The sequence below is a fragment of the Chelonoidis abingdonii genome, chromosome 1 (assembly GCF_003597395.2).
Source record: "Chelonoidis abingdonii isolate Lonesome George chromosome 1, CheloAbing_2.0, whole genome shotgun sequence".
Taxonomy (NCBI): domain Eukaryota; kingdom Metazoa; phylum Chordata; order Testudines; family Testudinidae; genus Chelonoidis; species Chelonoidis abingdonii.
This window is the reverse complement of record NC_133769.1, coordinates 263,100,288-263,118,008: the sequence shown is the minus strand read 5'-3', so window position 1 is coordinate 263,118,008 and position 17,721 is coordinate 263,100,288. Positions and strand designations below refer to the sequence as shown.

The following is a 17,721-nucleotide window of genomic DNA, read 5'->3' as shown; positions in this document are numbered from 1 at the left end:
TTGGCTACACTGGAGAGTTGCAGCGCTGGTGGTGACTTTACAGCGCGGCAACTCACTCACCGTCCACACTTGCAAGGCACATACAGCGCTGTATCTCCCTGGCTACAGCACTGGCTGTACTCCTGCTCTGCCTGGGGAATAACGACGGCAGCGCTGGTGATGCAGCACTGCTGCACCAGTGTGGCCATCAAAAGCGCTGTTATTGGCCTCCAGAGGTATTCGGAGGTATCCCAGAATGCCTGTTCAGCCACTCTGCACATCAGATCGAACTCTACTGCCTTGGCCTCAGGTGACCTGCCCTTTAAATGCCCCGGGGAATTTTAAAAATCCCCTTCCTGTTTGCTCAGCCAGGTGTGGAGTGCAATCAGTGAATCTTTCCAGGTGACCATGCCTCCACGAGCCAAACAAGTCCCAGCATGGAGCAATGGCGAGTTGCTGGACCTCATCAGTGTTTGGGGGGAGGAAGCTGTGCTGTCACAGCTGCATTCCAGCCGTAGGAATTACGATACCTTTGGGCAGGTATCAAAGGCCATGCTGGAAAGAGGCCATGACCGGGACGCGCTGCAGTGCAGGGTTAAAGTGAAGGAGCAGCGGAGTGCCTATTGCAAAGCCGCAAGAGGGAAACCGCCGCTCCGGTGCTGCCCCCACGACCTGCCGTTTTTACAAGAGCTGGACGCGATACTTGGGGTGACCCCACCTCCAATCCGAGGACCATGATGGACACTTCAGAGCGGGGGGGGAGGAGAGAAGGAGGGAGGAAACGAGAGTGAGGGTACTGGGGTGGGGGAGACACCCGGAGTCCCTGGAGGCATGCAGCCAGGAGCTCTTCTCAGCCAGGAGGAAGGTAGCCAGTCGCAGCAGCCGGTACTTGGTGGAGGACAAACAGAGGAGCGGGTTCCCGGTAAGCGCTTTTTTTTTCAGGATGGAAATTTTTCGGGAGAGGAGGGAGGGTTTAGGGCTGCATGCATGCATGCCTAGATGCGAATAGCGCATTGATGTGGTCTATCACGTCGCGGTAATCGGCCTCGGTAATCTCTTCAAAGTTTCAGCCAGAGCGTGGGCAATGCGCTTGCGCAAGTTTATTGGAGAGCCACTGTGGTCCTTGTCCCAGTCAGGCTAACGCATTGTCCGCGCCACTGTGCCACGAGGGGTGGGGGACCATTGCTGCACACAGGCAAGCTGCATAGGGCCAGGGTGGAATCCGCATTGCTGTAGAAGACCCTCCGTGCTTCCCAGGTGACCCGCAGCAGCGAGATATCTTCCAGGATAAACTCCTGTGGAAAATGTTGGGAGAGTGTTCAGTGTAGGTGCCCTGCAGCTGTTTGCTTTCCCCAATGCACAGAAACCCCAGTACAGTACCCTGAAGCAATCAGTCCCCCTTACTCACCATTTCGGGGCTCCCGTGGGTTATGTGCGCTCTCTTTGGGATGGGAAAATTATGCTATTGTGAAGACTGTTACTCCTTCACTGTGGGGAATAACTGTCTGGATATAAACAATGCTGCCTCTGTTAAGTGTTGCATTTTTGCCTTTCCACAAGCAACCTTGAGATCTCGGCTGCCCGTGTTATCACAGCTGAAGAGACTCCAAAACCTCCGGAAGAAGCCGCGAAAAAAGCAAAGACGACATGCTGCAAAGCAGTTATGGATCACTCTCCACAGAGAATCAAAAAGTGCAGGACTGGAGGGAAAGGGAAAGCAGGATCCACCAGAAAAACGCAGCGCCAGGAAGAAAAGCACAAAGCAGCTGATAAGCATCCTGGCGCGCCAAGCGGACTCTATCCAGGCGCTCGTAGCCATGCAGGCGCAGAGCACTACCGCGCCCTCCCCTTGTCCCAAAGCTCTTTCCCTTGTGCCCCATGTCAGCTCCAAAACCCCTTCCCAGCATCCAGGTTCTTACCACCACCAGCTGCCTCCAACACACCTGTACGTTCCACCAACCAGCCCTGAGAACTACGACCCTTACCCTCTGCACTCAACCCCCATCACCATGCAGTATAGGCATCCTGAAGTGCAGCAGTCATTGCACAGCACTCCAGACAGGACATATTCAAACCTGTGACTGTACAGTTCCCACCCCCCCCCTGCCCTTTTTAGGTTCCCAAAAGTTGTGTGTCTGTCAATAAAGTTATTTTCTTTTCAATAAATGAATTCTTGGCTTTGAAAACAGTCTTTATTATTGCAGAAAGTCAAAGATACCTTAGCCCAGGAAAGAAACAGGCACTGCAAATCAGCTTAGGAAAACAGATTCCTACTAACATTGTAACCACTGCACTTCACTCCCGTGCAAGGCACCAAACATTACTGTTGGTTTTCAGCCTCAAATTCCTCCCTCAAGGCATCCCTAATCCTTGTAGCCCTGTGCTGGGCCTCTCTAGTAGCCCTGCTCTCTGGCTGTGCAAATTCAGCCTCCAGGCATTGAACCTCGGAGGTCCATGCCTGACTGAATCTTTCACCCTTCCCTTCACAAATATTATGGAAGGGTACAGCACGCGATATAACCGCGGGATGCTGCTTTCCCCAAGTCCAGCTTTCCCATACAGAGATCGCCAGCGCCCCTTTAAACGGCCAAAAGCACACTCCACAGTCATTCGGCACGGCTCAGCCTGTAGTTGAACCGTCCTTGCTGCTGTCAAGCTCCTGTATGTACGGTTTCATGAGCCAAGGCATTAACAGGTAAGCGGGGTCTCCAAGGATCACAATGGCATTTCACGTCCCCCTACTGTGATCTTCCGGTCTGGGAAAAAAGTCCCGGCCTGCAGCTTCCTGAACAGGCCAGTGTTCCGAAAGATGCGTGGCATCATGCACCTTTCCAGGCAGCCTGTGTTAATGTCAATGAAAACCTTGCCCACGTGATCCACCACAGCGCCTGGAGAACCATAGAGAAATACCCCTTCCGATTAATGTACTCGATGCTAGGTGGGGTGGTGCCAGAATAGGAATATGTGTCCCATCTATCGCCCCTCCACAGTTAGGGAAACCCATTTGTGCAAAGCCATCCACAATGTCCTGCACGTTCCCCAGAGTCACGGTTCTTCTTAGCAGGATGCGATTAATGGCCCTGCAAACTTGCATCAACACGATTCCAACTGTCGACTTTCCTACTCCAAACTGGTTCGCGACCGATCGGTAGCTGTCTGGAGTTGCCAGTTTCCAGATTGCAATAGCCAGCCGCTTCTCCACCGGCAGGGCAGCTCTCAATCTCGTGTCCTTGCGCCGCAGGGTGAGGGCGAGCTCAGCACACAGTACCATGAAAGTGGCTTTTCTCTTCCAAAAGTTCTGCAGCCACTGCTCGTCATCCCAGACTTCCATGACGATGTGATCCCACCACTCAATGCTTGTTTCTCGAGCCCAAAAGCGGTATTCCACAGTGCTGAGCATTTCCGTGAATGCCAGAAGCAATTTAGTGTCACACGTCAGGCGACTCGATATCATCGTCGGACTCCTCACTGTCACTTTGGATCTTAAGGAATAGCTCAACTGCCAAACATGATGTGATGGCGAGACTCGTCAGCATACTCCTCAGCAGCTCGGGCTCCATTTCTCACAGACATCGCGCTGCACAGAAACCATTGAGAGAGTCAAGATGCCGCTAAACGTGGACAGAAAAACAGGGATTGCTGGGATGTGAAACGATGCATCACGGGGCGTTGAGACAGGAAGCAGAATGACCTGCACCCTCCGCCCCCTTCCCACAACTCCCAGCACCAAAATGAGACGAGGTGCTCTGTGGGATAGCTGCCCACAATGCACCACTCACAACAGTGCTGCAACTGCTGCAAATGTGGCCACATTGCAGCGCTGGTAGCTGTCAGTGTGGCCACACTCCAGCACTTTCCCTACACAGCTGTACGAAGACAGCTGTAACTCCCAGTGCTGCACACCTGCAAGTGTAGCCAAATCCTAGAAAGCACAGCAAACCAGCTGATAAAGCTGTTTTAGTGCTGTAAATGAGGCAGACACAATCTAAATGATTGCTGTGTGACACACATTAGCAGCCAGTGACCTGCCTTGGAGCTACACACAGCAGGGGAAGTTATATATGCAGCCTTGTCTTTTCTCTCAGCTAGACTAGAATTGTAAGTGGCTCCTTTACTTTAGCAGTTTCCTTTGAGGAATGCACTAAAATACCTCAGGAGTTCTTTTCTTGCCCTTTCAATGGGTAGAGAACAGTGGCAGAAAGAATCAGCCGAGCAGGTTGAGTTTGATATTTTGTGACAAACCCACTAATACAGCCCATTTAAGAGCAAGTGTCTTGAGGTGAAACAAACAGATGATGCATGCCATTATCTCTTGAATCTCAGTGGCTGGAGAGCATGGGGTTTATTTAAATTACGCTTCTGTATTCACCAAAATACAGGCTAAAGGGGTTTCTTGTATAATGATGCATTCCACTCAATCCTTAGCTGGACATTTTATCTCCTTTATGGAAAGGTTCATGAAAAATCTAAAATACAATATAGGGGATATGAAAAACCAAAAACCAAAACCACAATCTCTTTATCCAAATTGTTCACACCTTAATACCACCTTGCAAATTAATGCAGTTAGATGACAGTTCAAAAAGACCTTTACAAATATTCTCACTCATGAACAATATACTAAATATGATTCACAGACTAATGTGATGCAGTAAATGAATATATTAGTAGAGATGCCACAATAAGTAGTTTAGGTTCTGAGGCATGAAGATAAGTACTGTACTCTAGGAGGTGTCAAGACTTGGGGATCTGTTGTGAATTTCATGTTCACAATATATTTCATGTACACAGAGATCTTCTATTTAAGGCAAGGGTGAGCAAACTTTTTGGCCTGAGGACCACGTCAGGGTTCCAAAACTGTATGGAGGGACAGGTAGAGATGGCTGTGCCTCCCCAAACAGCCTGGCCCCCCTGGCCCCACACCCTATTCCACGCCCCTGCCACTTCCTGCCCCGCTTGACTGCCCCCCCTTCAGAACTCCTCAACCCTCTCAAGCGCCCCCCGCTCCTTTTGTCCCCAGCTTAGCAGGGTCATCAAGTGTCATCTCCTGGAGTCTTATCTGCAGCAAGACCTGACTGGCTCTACATCCCACCACTAGGAATCACTCCTCCCCAGCTCCAGCCTGCCCCCCTGCTCCATCCCCTGACTACCCCCACCACCCCTATCCACACCATCATCCCCTGACAGGCCCCCCGGGACTCCCACGCTTATCCAACCGTGCCCTGCTCCTTGTACCCTGAGGCCCCCTACCCCTTATCCAACTCCCCGCTCCCTGTCCCCTTACCATGCTGCTCAGAGCACCAGGACTAGCAGCCGTACTGCCCGGCCAGAGCCAGCCCCGCCGCCACGCAGTCTAGAGCACTAGGGCAGGCTAGCGTCTCTTGCAGCTGTGCTGCCTGCCAGGAGCTCGCAGCCCCGCCACCCAAAGGGCTGGTGGCACGGCAAGCTGAGGCTGTGAGAGAGAGAGGGCTGCAGGGGAGGGGCCAGGGGCTAGCCTCCCCGTCTGGGAGCTCAAAGGCCAGGCAGGATGGTCCCGTGGGCCGTAGTTTGTCCACCTCTGATTTAAGGGAATAAATACAAGAGAGTTACATTGGGATTGGCAAAAAAAACCCACCCAAAATACATGACATTCTCTACACTGACACCTGCCAATATGTACCTGGCTGTACATGTGACTCTGGATGTCATGTGCAGAATCAAGTCTAATTAGGCACTTTGCATAATATTCACCAAGAGGGAGCTTCTGTCATGGTGGAGAAGACGGGAACTGGTTAATTCAACAACAGCTTGAGAGAACTTTACCAACAGAGTGCTCATCTCACTAACAACATCCAATATACTGACAAGACACCTGTGCCAAGATTAAGAAAATAAATTACAGTCATCAAAACAGAGAATTGTTAGGGCTAATAATCACTAGCAGAACTGGTTAATCTATGACAATAGAGCACTGAAGGAAAATCAGAACAGACATATGGTTTCTGAACATTACCACCATTCTATAATCCTGTAGGCTGGACAGTGAAGAATGTAGGTATAAAGGGATAATGAGATACTCCTTGTACTGCATCCACAACACAACAACAATAAAAACTAGTGAAAAGAATAAACATGCATGTTTTACCATAGGGATGATGGTGTTATCTTGCATTTCTTTGAAGCACAACTTCTTAAACGTGCCTTGCCACATCTGCCGACTCCTGCAATTACTAGCTAGGGAAGCTGAATCCTCCATTGTTCTTCTTTTTTTAGAATTGACGGATCCTGGGTTTTGTTGCCTTGCAAGATAAATGAAGCACAGATATGGTCCAATTCTCTCCTATACCAGGTTAGAACAATTACTTGTAAAACCTGAAGGGAGTTAATGCAACCAACAGAGATAAAAAGAGGTTATGCCACCTTGGAAGGCTTAATCCTAAAATTCAGTGAAAGTAGACTACCTTCAACATTCTCACTTTAGAAAAATCAGGTGAAATTTTAACTCCCATATCTCTAAAACCTTTAAGGACCACCTAGAGCAGAAGTTACTATTGGATTGCTTTACTGATTTGTTGGCTAAAGGCATTGCTGGAGATTAGGCCACAATGACATGGCAATTCCTTGATTGCTGCACTGAAACATTGAACAGAACTGCCAGTTTCATGCAGGTGCAACAGAGTATCATATAAAAACAGCGCTGCTTTGGGGACAATGGACAGCCATGTCAGGTTCTGCATCTTAACACAAAAGGTTCTGAGTATATCCCATTTAAGAACAAGGATATTTTTGATTTGTAATGGAATAGTTTGACAGAGGAAATAAATCACTGGCTGAAGTTAATTTTCTCATTTCAAAAAGGTCACCCCATAGCACACCACCAAAAGCTTTTTCTTCATCTATGGGTAAAATAAAATAAAATAAAATACTTCTTCTGGGTCAGATCTTCAGTTAGAGTAAATCAGCACAACTCCAGGGGACCTTTACTGATTTATGCCAGCTGAGGATATGGCCCTCAAGGTTTACCCTTTTGCAGTAGTGTATGATATTTAGATTTCTCCTGACTTGTGCTTTGTTGATCTACCACATATAAAGATGAGTATGAATGAATGATGGCAACATCAATGACAGGTGTTTGGCAAGAACCTTCTGAAGTATATTGCTGTACAGGTTAATTTGCAAAATTGCTCCACCACCCTCTGTTACTTGTCCTTTTTCAGTACTTGCCTCTTGACATGCATTTGGAAGTTTGCCTTGCCCTGGAAAATGCTGAAACACCTAGAGAATACGATGAGAAAGGACCTTCCTGAAGGTTTTATAGAATTCACCACTAAGACCAGTGGAATGCAGGTAGTCCCACCATTGTAGGTAGTCCCGCTATTAGTTTCCATGTCATCTACTCACATTTCATCTTTGAACTGGAATTTGTGTTCTTCTGTAATTTGTAGGAGGCCTAGTTTTCTCTAAAATATATATATGTGCTATGTTGGAATTTCCTATTGGGAATGACATTCCTAAAAATATGAGGGAAGGCTGTCATAACCACTTACTCTTTTTTGTTATAATGTATAATTGCTAGTGCTGAATTAGGAGAATGAACGGTCAGCTTTATTTGGTTAACAGTTGCTTATCTCTGTTACCAAATTCAGAGAAGAGTGGTCGAACATAGGAACTGAACTTCAGTTGAGAGTAAGCAATCTAACTGAATTCAGGTCTCTTCAATATCTCTTCCAAGTCAGGTTGTCAAAGACTGATGTTGTAGAGACTTTAATTTCTCTGCTTTGTCAAATAGGATTATTTAGATTATGTAATGTATTTCATTACCATTCCTTTAATGCATGCCTTCAAGGCATCCCAGAAAATGTCTGAGGAGACTTTACCATTGTCATTCAGTTCAAAACATTGTCAAGAACGCTAGTACAGCATTTGGGGAGGGAATATTATTTTAAAAAGAAATTAGGACTACTTGGACAAGCGTTAACTAATTTTAACTTTGCTGATATAATACCAGACTCTGTAAATAAAAGTATTTTGGTTTTAGAGTGTATTAAATTCCTTTTCATTGCACTTTTATTTTATATTTTTATTATGGGAGGGCTTAATTATGCTTGATTTATTAAAATATAGATAATGTTAATAGGTCTGATCCTGCACATCTTACCCAAGCAAAACATCCAATCACAAGTTTGCCAAAGTAAGAACAGTAGGACTAGACATTCACTTCAGCTACTAAGTTCACCCATACTAATGAATGCTTAGGAAAGGAGTAATTCTAATGGTTTCACAGGCTAAGCCTAGATTTAGATGCAGGATCTTTATACAATCTTAAGGGAGTTTATCTTTATGTGAGGCAGCAAGAGTGGAGGTCGGCCCGGGGTAGAGGCCACTGGAAGAGTTGTGTACAATCTGAGGGTTTGGTTTTAATTTCACCAGACCAGCTGCAGCTCATACGGTTCCTTCTTGTGCTGAGTATGTGATCGCTGTTAGTAAGATAGTTTTCCTTTATCGAGTCCCTGATATTTGTATTTATGGATCTCTAGGGTGTGTGGTTCCAATTCCCTTCTCCCCTCCTATTTGAAATATATAAATATAGTCTGATGTTTAGTACCCACCCCCTTTTTTTTCTTTGTTAGAGGCAGTATTTTTGGTTGACACTGTGAGTCCACATATTTTAGACCTAACTCAGTTTAATATTTAGTTCATTTTATAGTTATGCCTATCCCTTGCGCTGGATTCTTTAAACCATTTTAAACAAGTTTAATCACTGTATATAAATAGATCATAAAAAAAATAGACCAGGGGCCCATATTTTCAAAAATGGCTAGTGATTTTGGTTGTCTCCATTGCTTGCATGCCCAGGCTGAGACACCTTGAAATGGTCTGATTTTCAGACACTAGTTTCGCTATAAGATGTCTCAAGTTGGGCACCCCTCTCCCAAAAATAAATAAATAAAATCAAGGCACCCAAAAAAATCAGTAATTTGAAAATTTAGGCCAAGGCTCCTACACAAACAAATAATCCATACACAGAGAATAACCTCCAGCCCACCCACACTCCTCCACCAACCAGGAAAAATCTGAAGAAAAGGTAATCCTGGCAGCATCATAAAATCCCTCTGTGAACTGATAAGAGTTCCTTGTGACAGCTGGGACACACCTGGGAATAAGAAAATCTGCACTGGAGGCATTTCTAGATGACCTGCTGCCCACAGTGGATGAAGACTGTGGGCCAGATTCGTAGGCCTGCTACACTCTCTTCATGCCACTCAGGTAGCTCAAAAGGAGTGGAGACCGGCTGTAACTCCCCAGCTCGGGATATCCCTGCTGTAATGGAACCCGAAGTAGGTTTAGAGCTGGTGTAGCCACAAACCCCGACGCAGAGAAAATGTTGAGGGTGAAGAGAAGCAGAGAAGATTTGGGGCCAGAGTGCAATGCTCTCCAGTTATATTAGCTGGCACGTAGTCCTCACGGACTGTAGTCACATAGTGCAATTAACAGTAGGTCCCTAGGCAGCTCTAAACTAGCTGGGTCAGAGAATCGGAGGCATAACTGGCTCACTGACAGATTCCCACTGTGTGCGCTCAGCAGAAACTAAGCACAGCAGAGAATCTGGCCCTGAGTGTTCATACTGATTTTGTTTTACCAATAGTATTTATCATGAGGTATGGCTGACTCACCCATATTACATAAACGTGGAAGGGGCTTCTCTTCAATGGCTCTGGTTCTTCCTTGCTGAGCATTCTCAGAGTCTGGAGTAGTTCTTCCTGTTCAAGGATGCTGCCACGGTGAGTTTCACAGGGTTCCATCTTGTCTCCCTTTTGGTTCCATACATATAGTATCAGTAGAAAGGTTTGAAGGACGAGCTGTGGTAATTACAGTATTTTGATGAAATCCAGCTTTATTCTGTCTCTCACCTGACCCTGCCAGTGCTGCTGAATACCTGGGCCAGCATTTGAGGGGAGGTTAGGGCATGGATCAGCACTAGCTGGCTGAACCTCAGTCCACATAAGGTTGAAATGATACTTCTAGGTGAGAAGACAACTGGAAATTATAGGTTCTTTTGGGGAGTGTGCCCAGTATTTGTAACTCTTGTTCACCATTTGGGGGTTGTATTGGAACTCCAGTTGCTGCTGGATGATTTTTTCTTTTGCTTATAGACGTTGCTATCATGATCCCTGCCTTGGTCACCTCAGAAAGGGGTTGTTGTAACATGCTCTAGCTGAGGCTACACTTTCAGCCGACTAAATATTTAAGGTGATGGAGAAGCGATGGCCAATTTCATAAGTGGTATATTTCACCAGGAAGATATGACACCAGTGCTCCAGAATCTGCATTAGTTGGCTAGTGGTTTCCAGATGGAGCTTAATGTGTTATTTATTTTAACCTATAAAGCTCTAAATGGCTTGGGAGCCTGTGAGAGAGAGTGTCACTCCCCAGGCCATACTGCCACCATGTTGGAGTCTCTTCAGTTTAAGAGAGGGAACTCTCAGTGAAATGTTCTCCGAGATGGGCCTTCAGGCTTTGGATCCTTCCTCCCACCTTTCGTGTGAACCAGCCCATGTTTGACTTTCAGGGCATGCTCTGTCTACCTAGACTTTGGGGGAAGGAGGGGCTAGCTGGGAACTGACATTTGTCAAGGAGGAGAGTTCTGGTTTGCTGGGGAATGCTGGTGGGTTAGCTGCTAGGTTTTAAAGATGCTAGTTTGACTGGATTGATATTTTTTATAACTACATCTAAGGCACAAAGAGATATTGCAGGAAGCTCCAGGGCCTTGGTGCTCTCACCCCGTACTGCGGTTAAAGCACGGCAGTGAGACTCTAGATCTAGGTTCACTTCCTAGTTCCACTTGATTGCCTCACCTTGGGCAAGTCACAGTCTCTCTGTGACTCAGTTCTCCTCTGTACAATGGGGATAAGTTTTTCCTTTCTCCCTTTACTTGTCTATATTTGGTTTGTAAGCTCTTGAGAATGGAGACAATCTCTCAGTAAGTATATGTACAGTGACTAGCACAATGGAGCACTGATCTCAGTCAGTTCCTCTAGGCAACACTGTAATGCAATAAATAACCAAGAATGTCCTGCCACAAGCCCCTTGCTATTTATGCGTTAGATCATGATAGCAGGAACCTTTCCAATCCTTCATGCTCCCACCTGCCCCCAAACAAGTGCCAGTTTCAATCCCTCAGACTGCTCCCTCCATACCAGCCTGCACAACATAGAAAGGACTACGCAGAGTGCAGCCATTATTTGGCAGCATAACACTGAAGAACAGAAACCAAGGAGGACAGCCAGACATTCTGGAGGAGGAGCCTCTTACTGTGTTCCAAAGCCCCTGCATGCAAGTCAGCAAACACAGCCCAATTCTAGATAATGTTTTACATTTGCTGTCCGCATGTGTAGACAACTATGTGAGGGGTTATACCAGGGGATAATCAGTGGATGTCTGCTCCTAGAAGGAAACATGTGGAGGCACTCCCATAGTGCACCACCTTCCAGTGTGCCTCATGCTCTTTGAGCATTAGCAGAAAGCTCAAGGGTTACATGCAAAGTGAAAACACTCCCTTCTTGCAAATTAGTCTGTGTTCAGTTGCTTTGAAAACATTTCTAAATTTAATCAGATTATAACAGGAGTTAAAAACTAAGAGCCCTATCTTAGACTTCTGCTGAGGGCAAAATTTGTTCCTTAAAAGGACACTAATTTTTTTTTAAAAAAACACCATATAATTCTAAAAAAACCACAAAAATTACTAAAAGTCATTTGCTGGTTTTCATTGTTATTATTTCTGTTAACAGTAAGACAGGTGAGTATCTGTCGAACACTAAGATTTAGTCATAGAAAGCCTGACTCACCCTAAAGGAACAAGAATAAAGTGGTTTCATCCCAAAAACCAATAAAAAGCCTATAGAAAGCAGGCCCTCAAAGACTTTATTCCTTTAATAAATAATTATTTTATTGCATATGGCTATTAAGGAGAGCATCCATGATCAATACAGACTAAATACAATACACTACTCTAGTTCCATTTATTCTCGTCTCCAGCAGCATCACATTTATCCTTATATACAGCGTGTACATTGGAAGACACAGCAAGATAAGTTAAGTCTCTTGTCATATCACAATAGCAAGAAATATATTTAACATCTTGAAATCCATAAACAATACGTACCCAAAAAGAAAACACTGCTTAATAACTATAGAGGTTATATAGCAAAAAAATATTTTAAATTTAAGGTAAGTCAGGCAAAATGTACAAAGACCCAATATACATTGTGAAGTTTTAGCAAACATAACGTTTATACATTTTGGTTCCATTCTGTAAACTAAATCAAGAATGTAAATATTGCATATGCCTTTTGTGAAATATACAGGATAGAGGAGAACTGAGTACATCAAGTTTGTTTGTTTTTTAAAGTTGCTGTATGAATATTAACCATTTGTTATAGTGGCATGATTTTACAATTGGTACAGAGGGATAATTCAAAGTAGAAGTTAAAACATTGCATTCAGCAGGTACCACATTCAGTGCTATTGTTAGGGGGCAGGAGGTTCACAGAGCAAACGTCAACAATTGTATTTGTTTCCGTTTCAGAACTGAACAAGTACTAACTTAGAACATTTTAGAACCATGTAACTGGTTTTAAAAAACCAAATAAACACATTTAAATTGATCTTAGACCAATATTGTACAGCCTATGCATTGCTGTGTTGCGAGACCCCTGAAAATTACACAGGAAAAAAAAAATTACACCATGTGTTGCGGGGTGGAAAAGGAATTAGTTTTACATTCATCTTTGTCTTGTAATACAATCCTGTGTTCTAAAAGTTCAGCATGTAAGCAGGAAGACTTTGCATTGCCATTATATCTGTAAGACATTGACTCTTGTCTTCCTCAAAATAAAAAATATATAGAGATATATATAATGCATTCTGTTTATACTGATGTATAGGTTCTCCACTTATCACAGAGAATTAAAAAAAAAAAAAATCACACACAACTAAAATGACTTAGTGTAATACTTACATGACCACCAGAGCAGGCACTGGGGAGGTGCCCTTCAGAACAATTGTATATGAACTCTTCATTAAATTTATCAAAGGAGCAATAAGGTGACAGAACATTCTGCTAGTCTGGTGCAACAACTGTAGGTGACATTTGTAATAATAGCCATCCCACATCACTAGTATTTTCAGAATACTGAAAATATTAAAAACCATGGGCATTCTTGTAAAGAACTCTGGCTAAGTGACTGCAACTTATTTTTCCCTTTAATGATGCTTTTAGCTGGAATGCTACCTTTCTGGTAAGAGGCAAATATTAGGACTTTCTGGATGGCATAGTAATATATTAGAATTAAGATTTCAATCCGCCCAATACTTATTATCATCATCCTTGCATTCCTAGCATGCCTGTGTGGATTTTTGGTTAGGAGACATGCAGCGAAGATCAGGGTTAATTGACAAGTATGAGTTTGTAAATAGCAGAAAAGGCTTTTGCAATTTGAAGTACCTACATAAACACCTACTTAGAGAGGATTAAACAAAGTGTGTCAAAGGTAAAAAGAGATCCCCCCCTCCCCCCAATGCAGTTTGATTATTTTAACTTCCGTTGCTTCAGTTACACACTTTATAACTATTCGGAATCTTTCGTCAAAGTCCGATCCACAAAGTTTAATTTCATTTTAGACTTTTCAGTTCCCACATTGGGCTTTGTCTGATAAGTAAACACTGCAGCTAGTGATTTAGAACCAACCAGCAGCTGTATACTTAAAAAAGTTAAGTAAGGCTGAAGACTGTTCTTGAGAGATACTCAGCATAGAGATAAAGGAGGTCCTGTTATACACCAACAATACAAATCCGGCTTTACTTTGAACTGAGGTAGTACTGTGGTAGGCTTGAATTTATGCCAGTAAATACCAGATTTTACTGCTTTTGCAGGTGTTTGCAGAATCCCTTAATATGCTGAAGAATAAATACAGTGCGTCTTTGCAGAAAAAGGAAATGAAGGCATTGGCCATCAGTTAGAGGCCAGCTGAAAAGTTCCAAATTCCTAGTGAATATCTTGAATAAAGTCTGTCAAAACAGCAGCACAATGAGACTGTAGATGTCAATGACAGGAAATGAGTGAGGCAGGTTGCTCTCCCTTCCTTGCTGATTTGTTGTCCAGTATAATCCGTAACTTTTAAAAATTAAGTAACCTTTTGGACCAACAACAAAAAATAAAGTAAACCTTAAGCAGCTTTGATTTAAAAAAAACGTAAGCCAAGCAGCTTCTTTCAATGTTGTACTCTGTTGTTTGAGGTCATGGTGATAAAACTAACTCCTTCACTCTGGGGGGAGGAACAAAATGAAACAAAAGTCAATAAATACTGTTACACAAATCAAGTTACTGATTTAAAAACCATCAAGAGATTGTTTTACTTTTATGTTAGGCTTTAATGACAAGAAAAGTATCATCTAGATGAGAATTACCTATAAAAATATCCTTACATATCTCACATGGTATTACACAAGAGGAAAGGGGGATAAGGAGCATTTTCTAATTTAGTACTATTTTCTTTTCATGACTATCAATAACAACTGTTCAAGCCATCAAACGTGACTTGGGGAGGAAAATGGGAGAGGAAATAGCAAAAATTCCTCTCCCCTCCCTCCACCCCACTCCTTCTAGACAGCACTCGTTTGTATTAATAGCAAGCTACAAGTTCTAGAAAATATATAGAAACAACAGTTTTCAATTTAGTTGGAAGCTAACTAGTGGAGTCTACTTCCAGACATTGAAACATAAGACTATTCTGACACTATTTTGTACTGAAGGTCAAATCTTCTCAAAAGATAAATGAGTATATAATGGATAATTATATGAATTAATTATTTCAGTTACTAAGAAATCTACTGTGCCCAATGAAGACCTAAAAACTCTGTAGCTGAAAAGAAAAATTGCCAACCTGCCCAACCCCCAAACCATTTTTTTTCCCCTCCCCTTTACCTTTCACAGAAAGGATGGCTGTTGCCTAAAAAGCTGCCTCAAAGAGCCAAGCAAAGTTATACTTCATTTTATTTTATGCTATTTTAAAGAATCCAGCTGAACTGTGTCAGGTTCTTTTACTATAAAGAAATAATGAAAGATACGTACCACTCACATACAGCAAACCTGTCATATTTCTTAACTCACAACTTTAAGAAGGTTTGTTATTGTGGCTGTTAAAAAAAAACCCAAACATTTCCTTGATGTGTCTCATTTTTAACTATAAATTGTTCTCAGCTTGTTATAATTACTTATAGTAGCTGAGCATATATATCAATAACAGAAATCAGAGACCTTAGAAATTCTACATGGAATGCAAAATTGTGTTCACGTTAGGTACTCCTTACGGTGCCTGTTTTTTTTTAAACTTATTTTTGCCGCAACACTTAGTTTTAAAAGCGCAGAGGAAGCTGTAGCTTGAAGGTGAACTGCAAAATTTTTGCCAAAAATTAAAGGGTGCTTGCACAATGTCAGGAAGGAACAATTATATAGCTGTTTAGAAACACAGGCCTGGATCCAGCGATCCCCAAGGCAAAAATCCATGTTAGCTTTCCTGAGTATGGATATAAGATCAAGGATGTAGTTGTCAGCGTACTTTAGCATGTATTTACTAATTTTGGCATGCAAAATAAACGTAAAACCAAATTCAAAGCCAATGCATAACAAGTTATATGTGAAACCTAGATAATTAACAAAAATGTAAATATAGTATTTATATCATTGGATTTTCTCTGTATTGATTCCTAATTAATCAGACACCACGGCTTGTTACAAAAGTACACGGAAAATCAAAGGCGGACATGGCTTTGCATGTGCACAAACGGTAAAACTGCTGTGGAAACCTACTATCACCCATTTTATCCAAGAAAAGGGACCTGCTGAAATTAATGGGAGCTACTAAGTACTCAGCCCTTCTGAAAGTCAGGCTTCTTATTTAGGCGCCTAGATATGGATTTGGAGCCTAAATTTATACCTCCATATTCAAAAATTTGACTTCTGCTTCTAACTTTAAAAAAGCTTAGTACAGTGCAGCTTCTAGTCACAAACCAAACAAACCCAGACATGGTTTTATTATGGAGGAAGACCACCAATCTGGGTGTGGATTACAAATTTTAAAAGGGACATGCAAATTAACTATGGGTACATACAGGATAAGTGGGGAGCTCTTATTTACACTCTCATAATACAAGAACAAGGAAACTTTAAATTGAAAGATAAAAATTAATTTTTAATATCATGCATAATTAACCTGTGGAACTCATAGCCAAAAGAAAATGTTATGAGCGAAACAGCTCACCGTCAGGGTCTTGTAAGCAAAGATGTTCACAGACCTTATTTAATAAAAGTTAATGGGTGTATTAAGAACCCACATGAAGCTCTTCTGTGTAGTAAAAACAGCTGCAGCCAAGGGCCATGTGGCAAGCAGCTGAGTGGTGAGAGTATGGAGCTCCCAGGGTTTCCTACATTTCAAAATCACGGCTTGGGGACTGGAACAAAACTTTTGTGCAAGCAGTCAGCATGAGCGTGCTGTATTTTGTTGCAAGTCTGTGTGGGTCTACAAGGAGAAAGTCAAGTCAAGAGAGTCACTTCTTGGGATAGGGCACAAGGGCCTGATCAGATGCTTCTGCAAAGACTGCCATGCACGCTGTTTTGTTCCTGCAGTTGTTTAGGGAAGCAAGGAGTGTTGTGTGTACACTTTGTAAATAAACAAACTGCAGCAAAAAATAGCCTGACTGTGTCACTGATCTCTTATCTGAGCAGAAAACATCCTGCCAGGCCTGAATTTTGGCTACTACTCATTGGGGCAACAATATAACTAAGGCCAATAGCTTGAAAGGATTCAAAATGTCTACAGCAGGGATCGGCACCCTTTGGCATGCAGCCCATCAGGGAAATCTACTGGTGGGCCGGGACAGTTTGTTCACCTGCAGCGTCCGCAGGTTCGGCCGATCATAGCTCTCATTCCAGGCCAATGGAGGGCTGCAGGAAGCGGCACAGGCCGAGGGATGTGCTGGCCACTGCTTCCTGCAGCCCTCATTGGCCTGAAATGGCAAACTGTAGCCAGTGGGAGCTGCAATCGGCCGAACCCGCGGACGCTGCAGGTAAACAAACTGTTCCAGCCCGCCAGTGGATTTCCCTGACAGGCTGTGTGCCAAAGGCTGCCGATCCCTGTTCTATGGTCTATATGGATAAGAAAAAATATCCCTGGCTACAGTAGTTAGGAATTTTGTACATAAAGGCGCATAAAAACTCATACTTCAGGACATATGTACACCAATGATGAAACTTTTGCTTTGGCCAGAATATTCTAAAAAACTGTCCATGAGTTTTCTTGCATCTTCCTCTGAAGCATCTAAAACTAGCTGCTTCCAGACACCAGGTGTCTAGGTGGTTAGATCTAATACAGCAACAGCAGTTATTAAGAGCTAGAAGTTATCACTGGTATAGATTTTGTACTATTTAAAAATATATTGCTTTTAAATCATTTTGTGCTTTTTACGAAACCTTGTACACTACAATTTAGTTTACATGTATTTAGGAATATCATAATGCAAACAGCGAGTAAGCAGAATATCTGATTGCCCTGTTAGGGATGTTTATTTAGAAGCCTATTTAGGAACCTGACCCATAGGAAACTACTTGTACAACCATCTGAAGTGCTTGTAGGCCCTAATTCAACAAGGTACTTAAGTGTAACTCTAATGAGTCTACTCACATGCTTAAAGTTGGGCAGGTGCCTA

General features: G+C 43.2%; 1 protein-coding gene across 2 annotated transcripts in view; it reads right to left on the bottom strand.

The window, feature by feature from the left end:
- Positions 1–11,887: 11,887 nt before the first annotated feature.
- The window catches only part of IRS2 (insulin receptor substrate 2), a 32,837-nt gene continuing 27,003 nt past the window's right edge, over positions 11,888–17,721 (bottom strand). For both annotated transcript variants that reach the window (XM_032764137.2, XM_032764154.2), the window contains one exon: positions 11,888–14,282. In XM_032764137.2, coding sequence (XP_032620028.1) covers positions 14,255–14,282 — 28 coding nt within the window. In that variant the 3' untranslated portion in view covers positions 11,888–14,254. The remainder of the gene's footprint in view (positions 14,283–17,721) is intronic.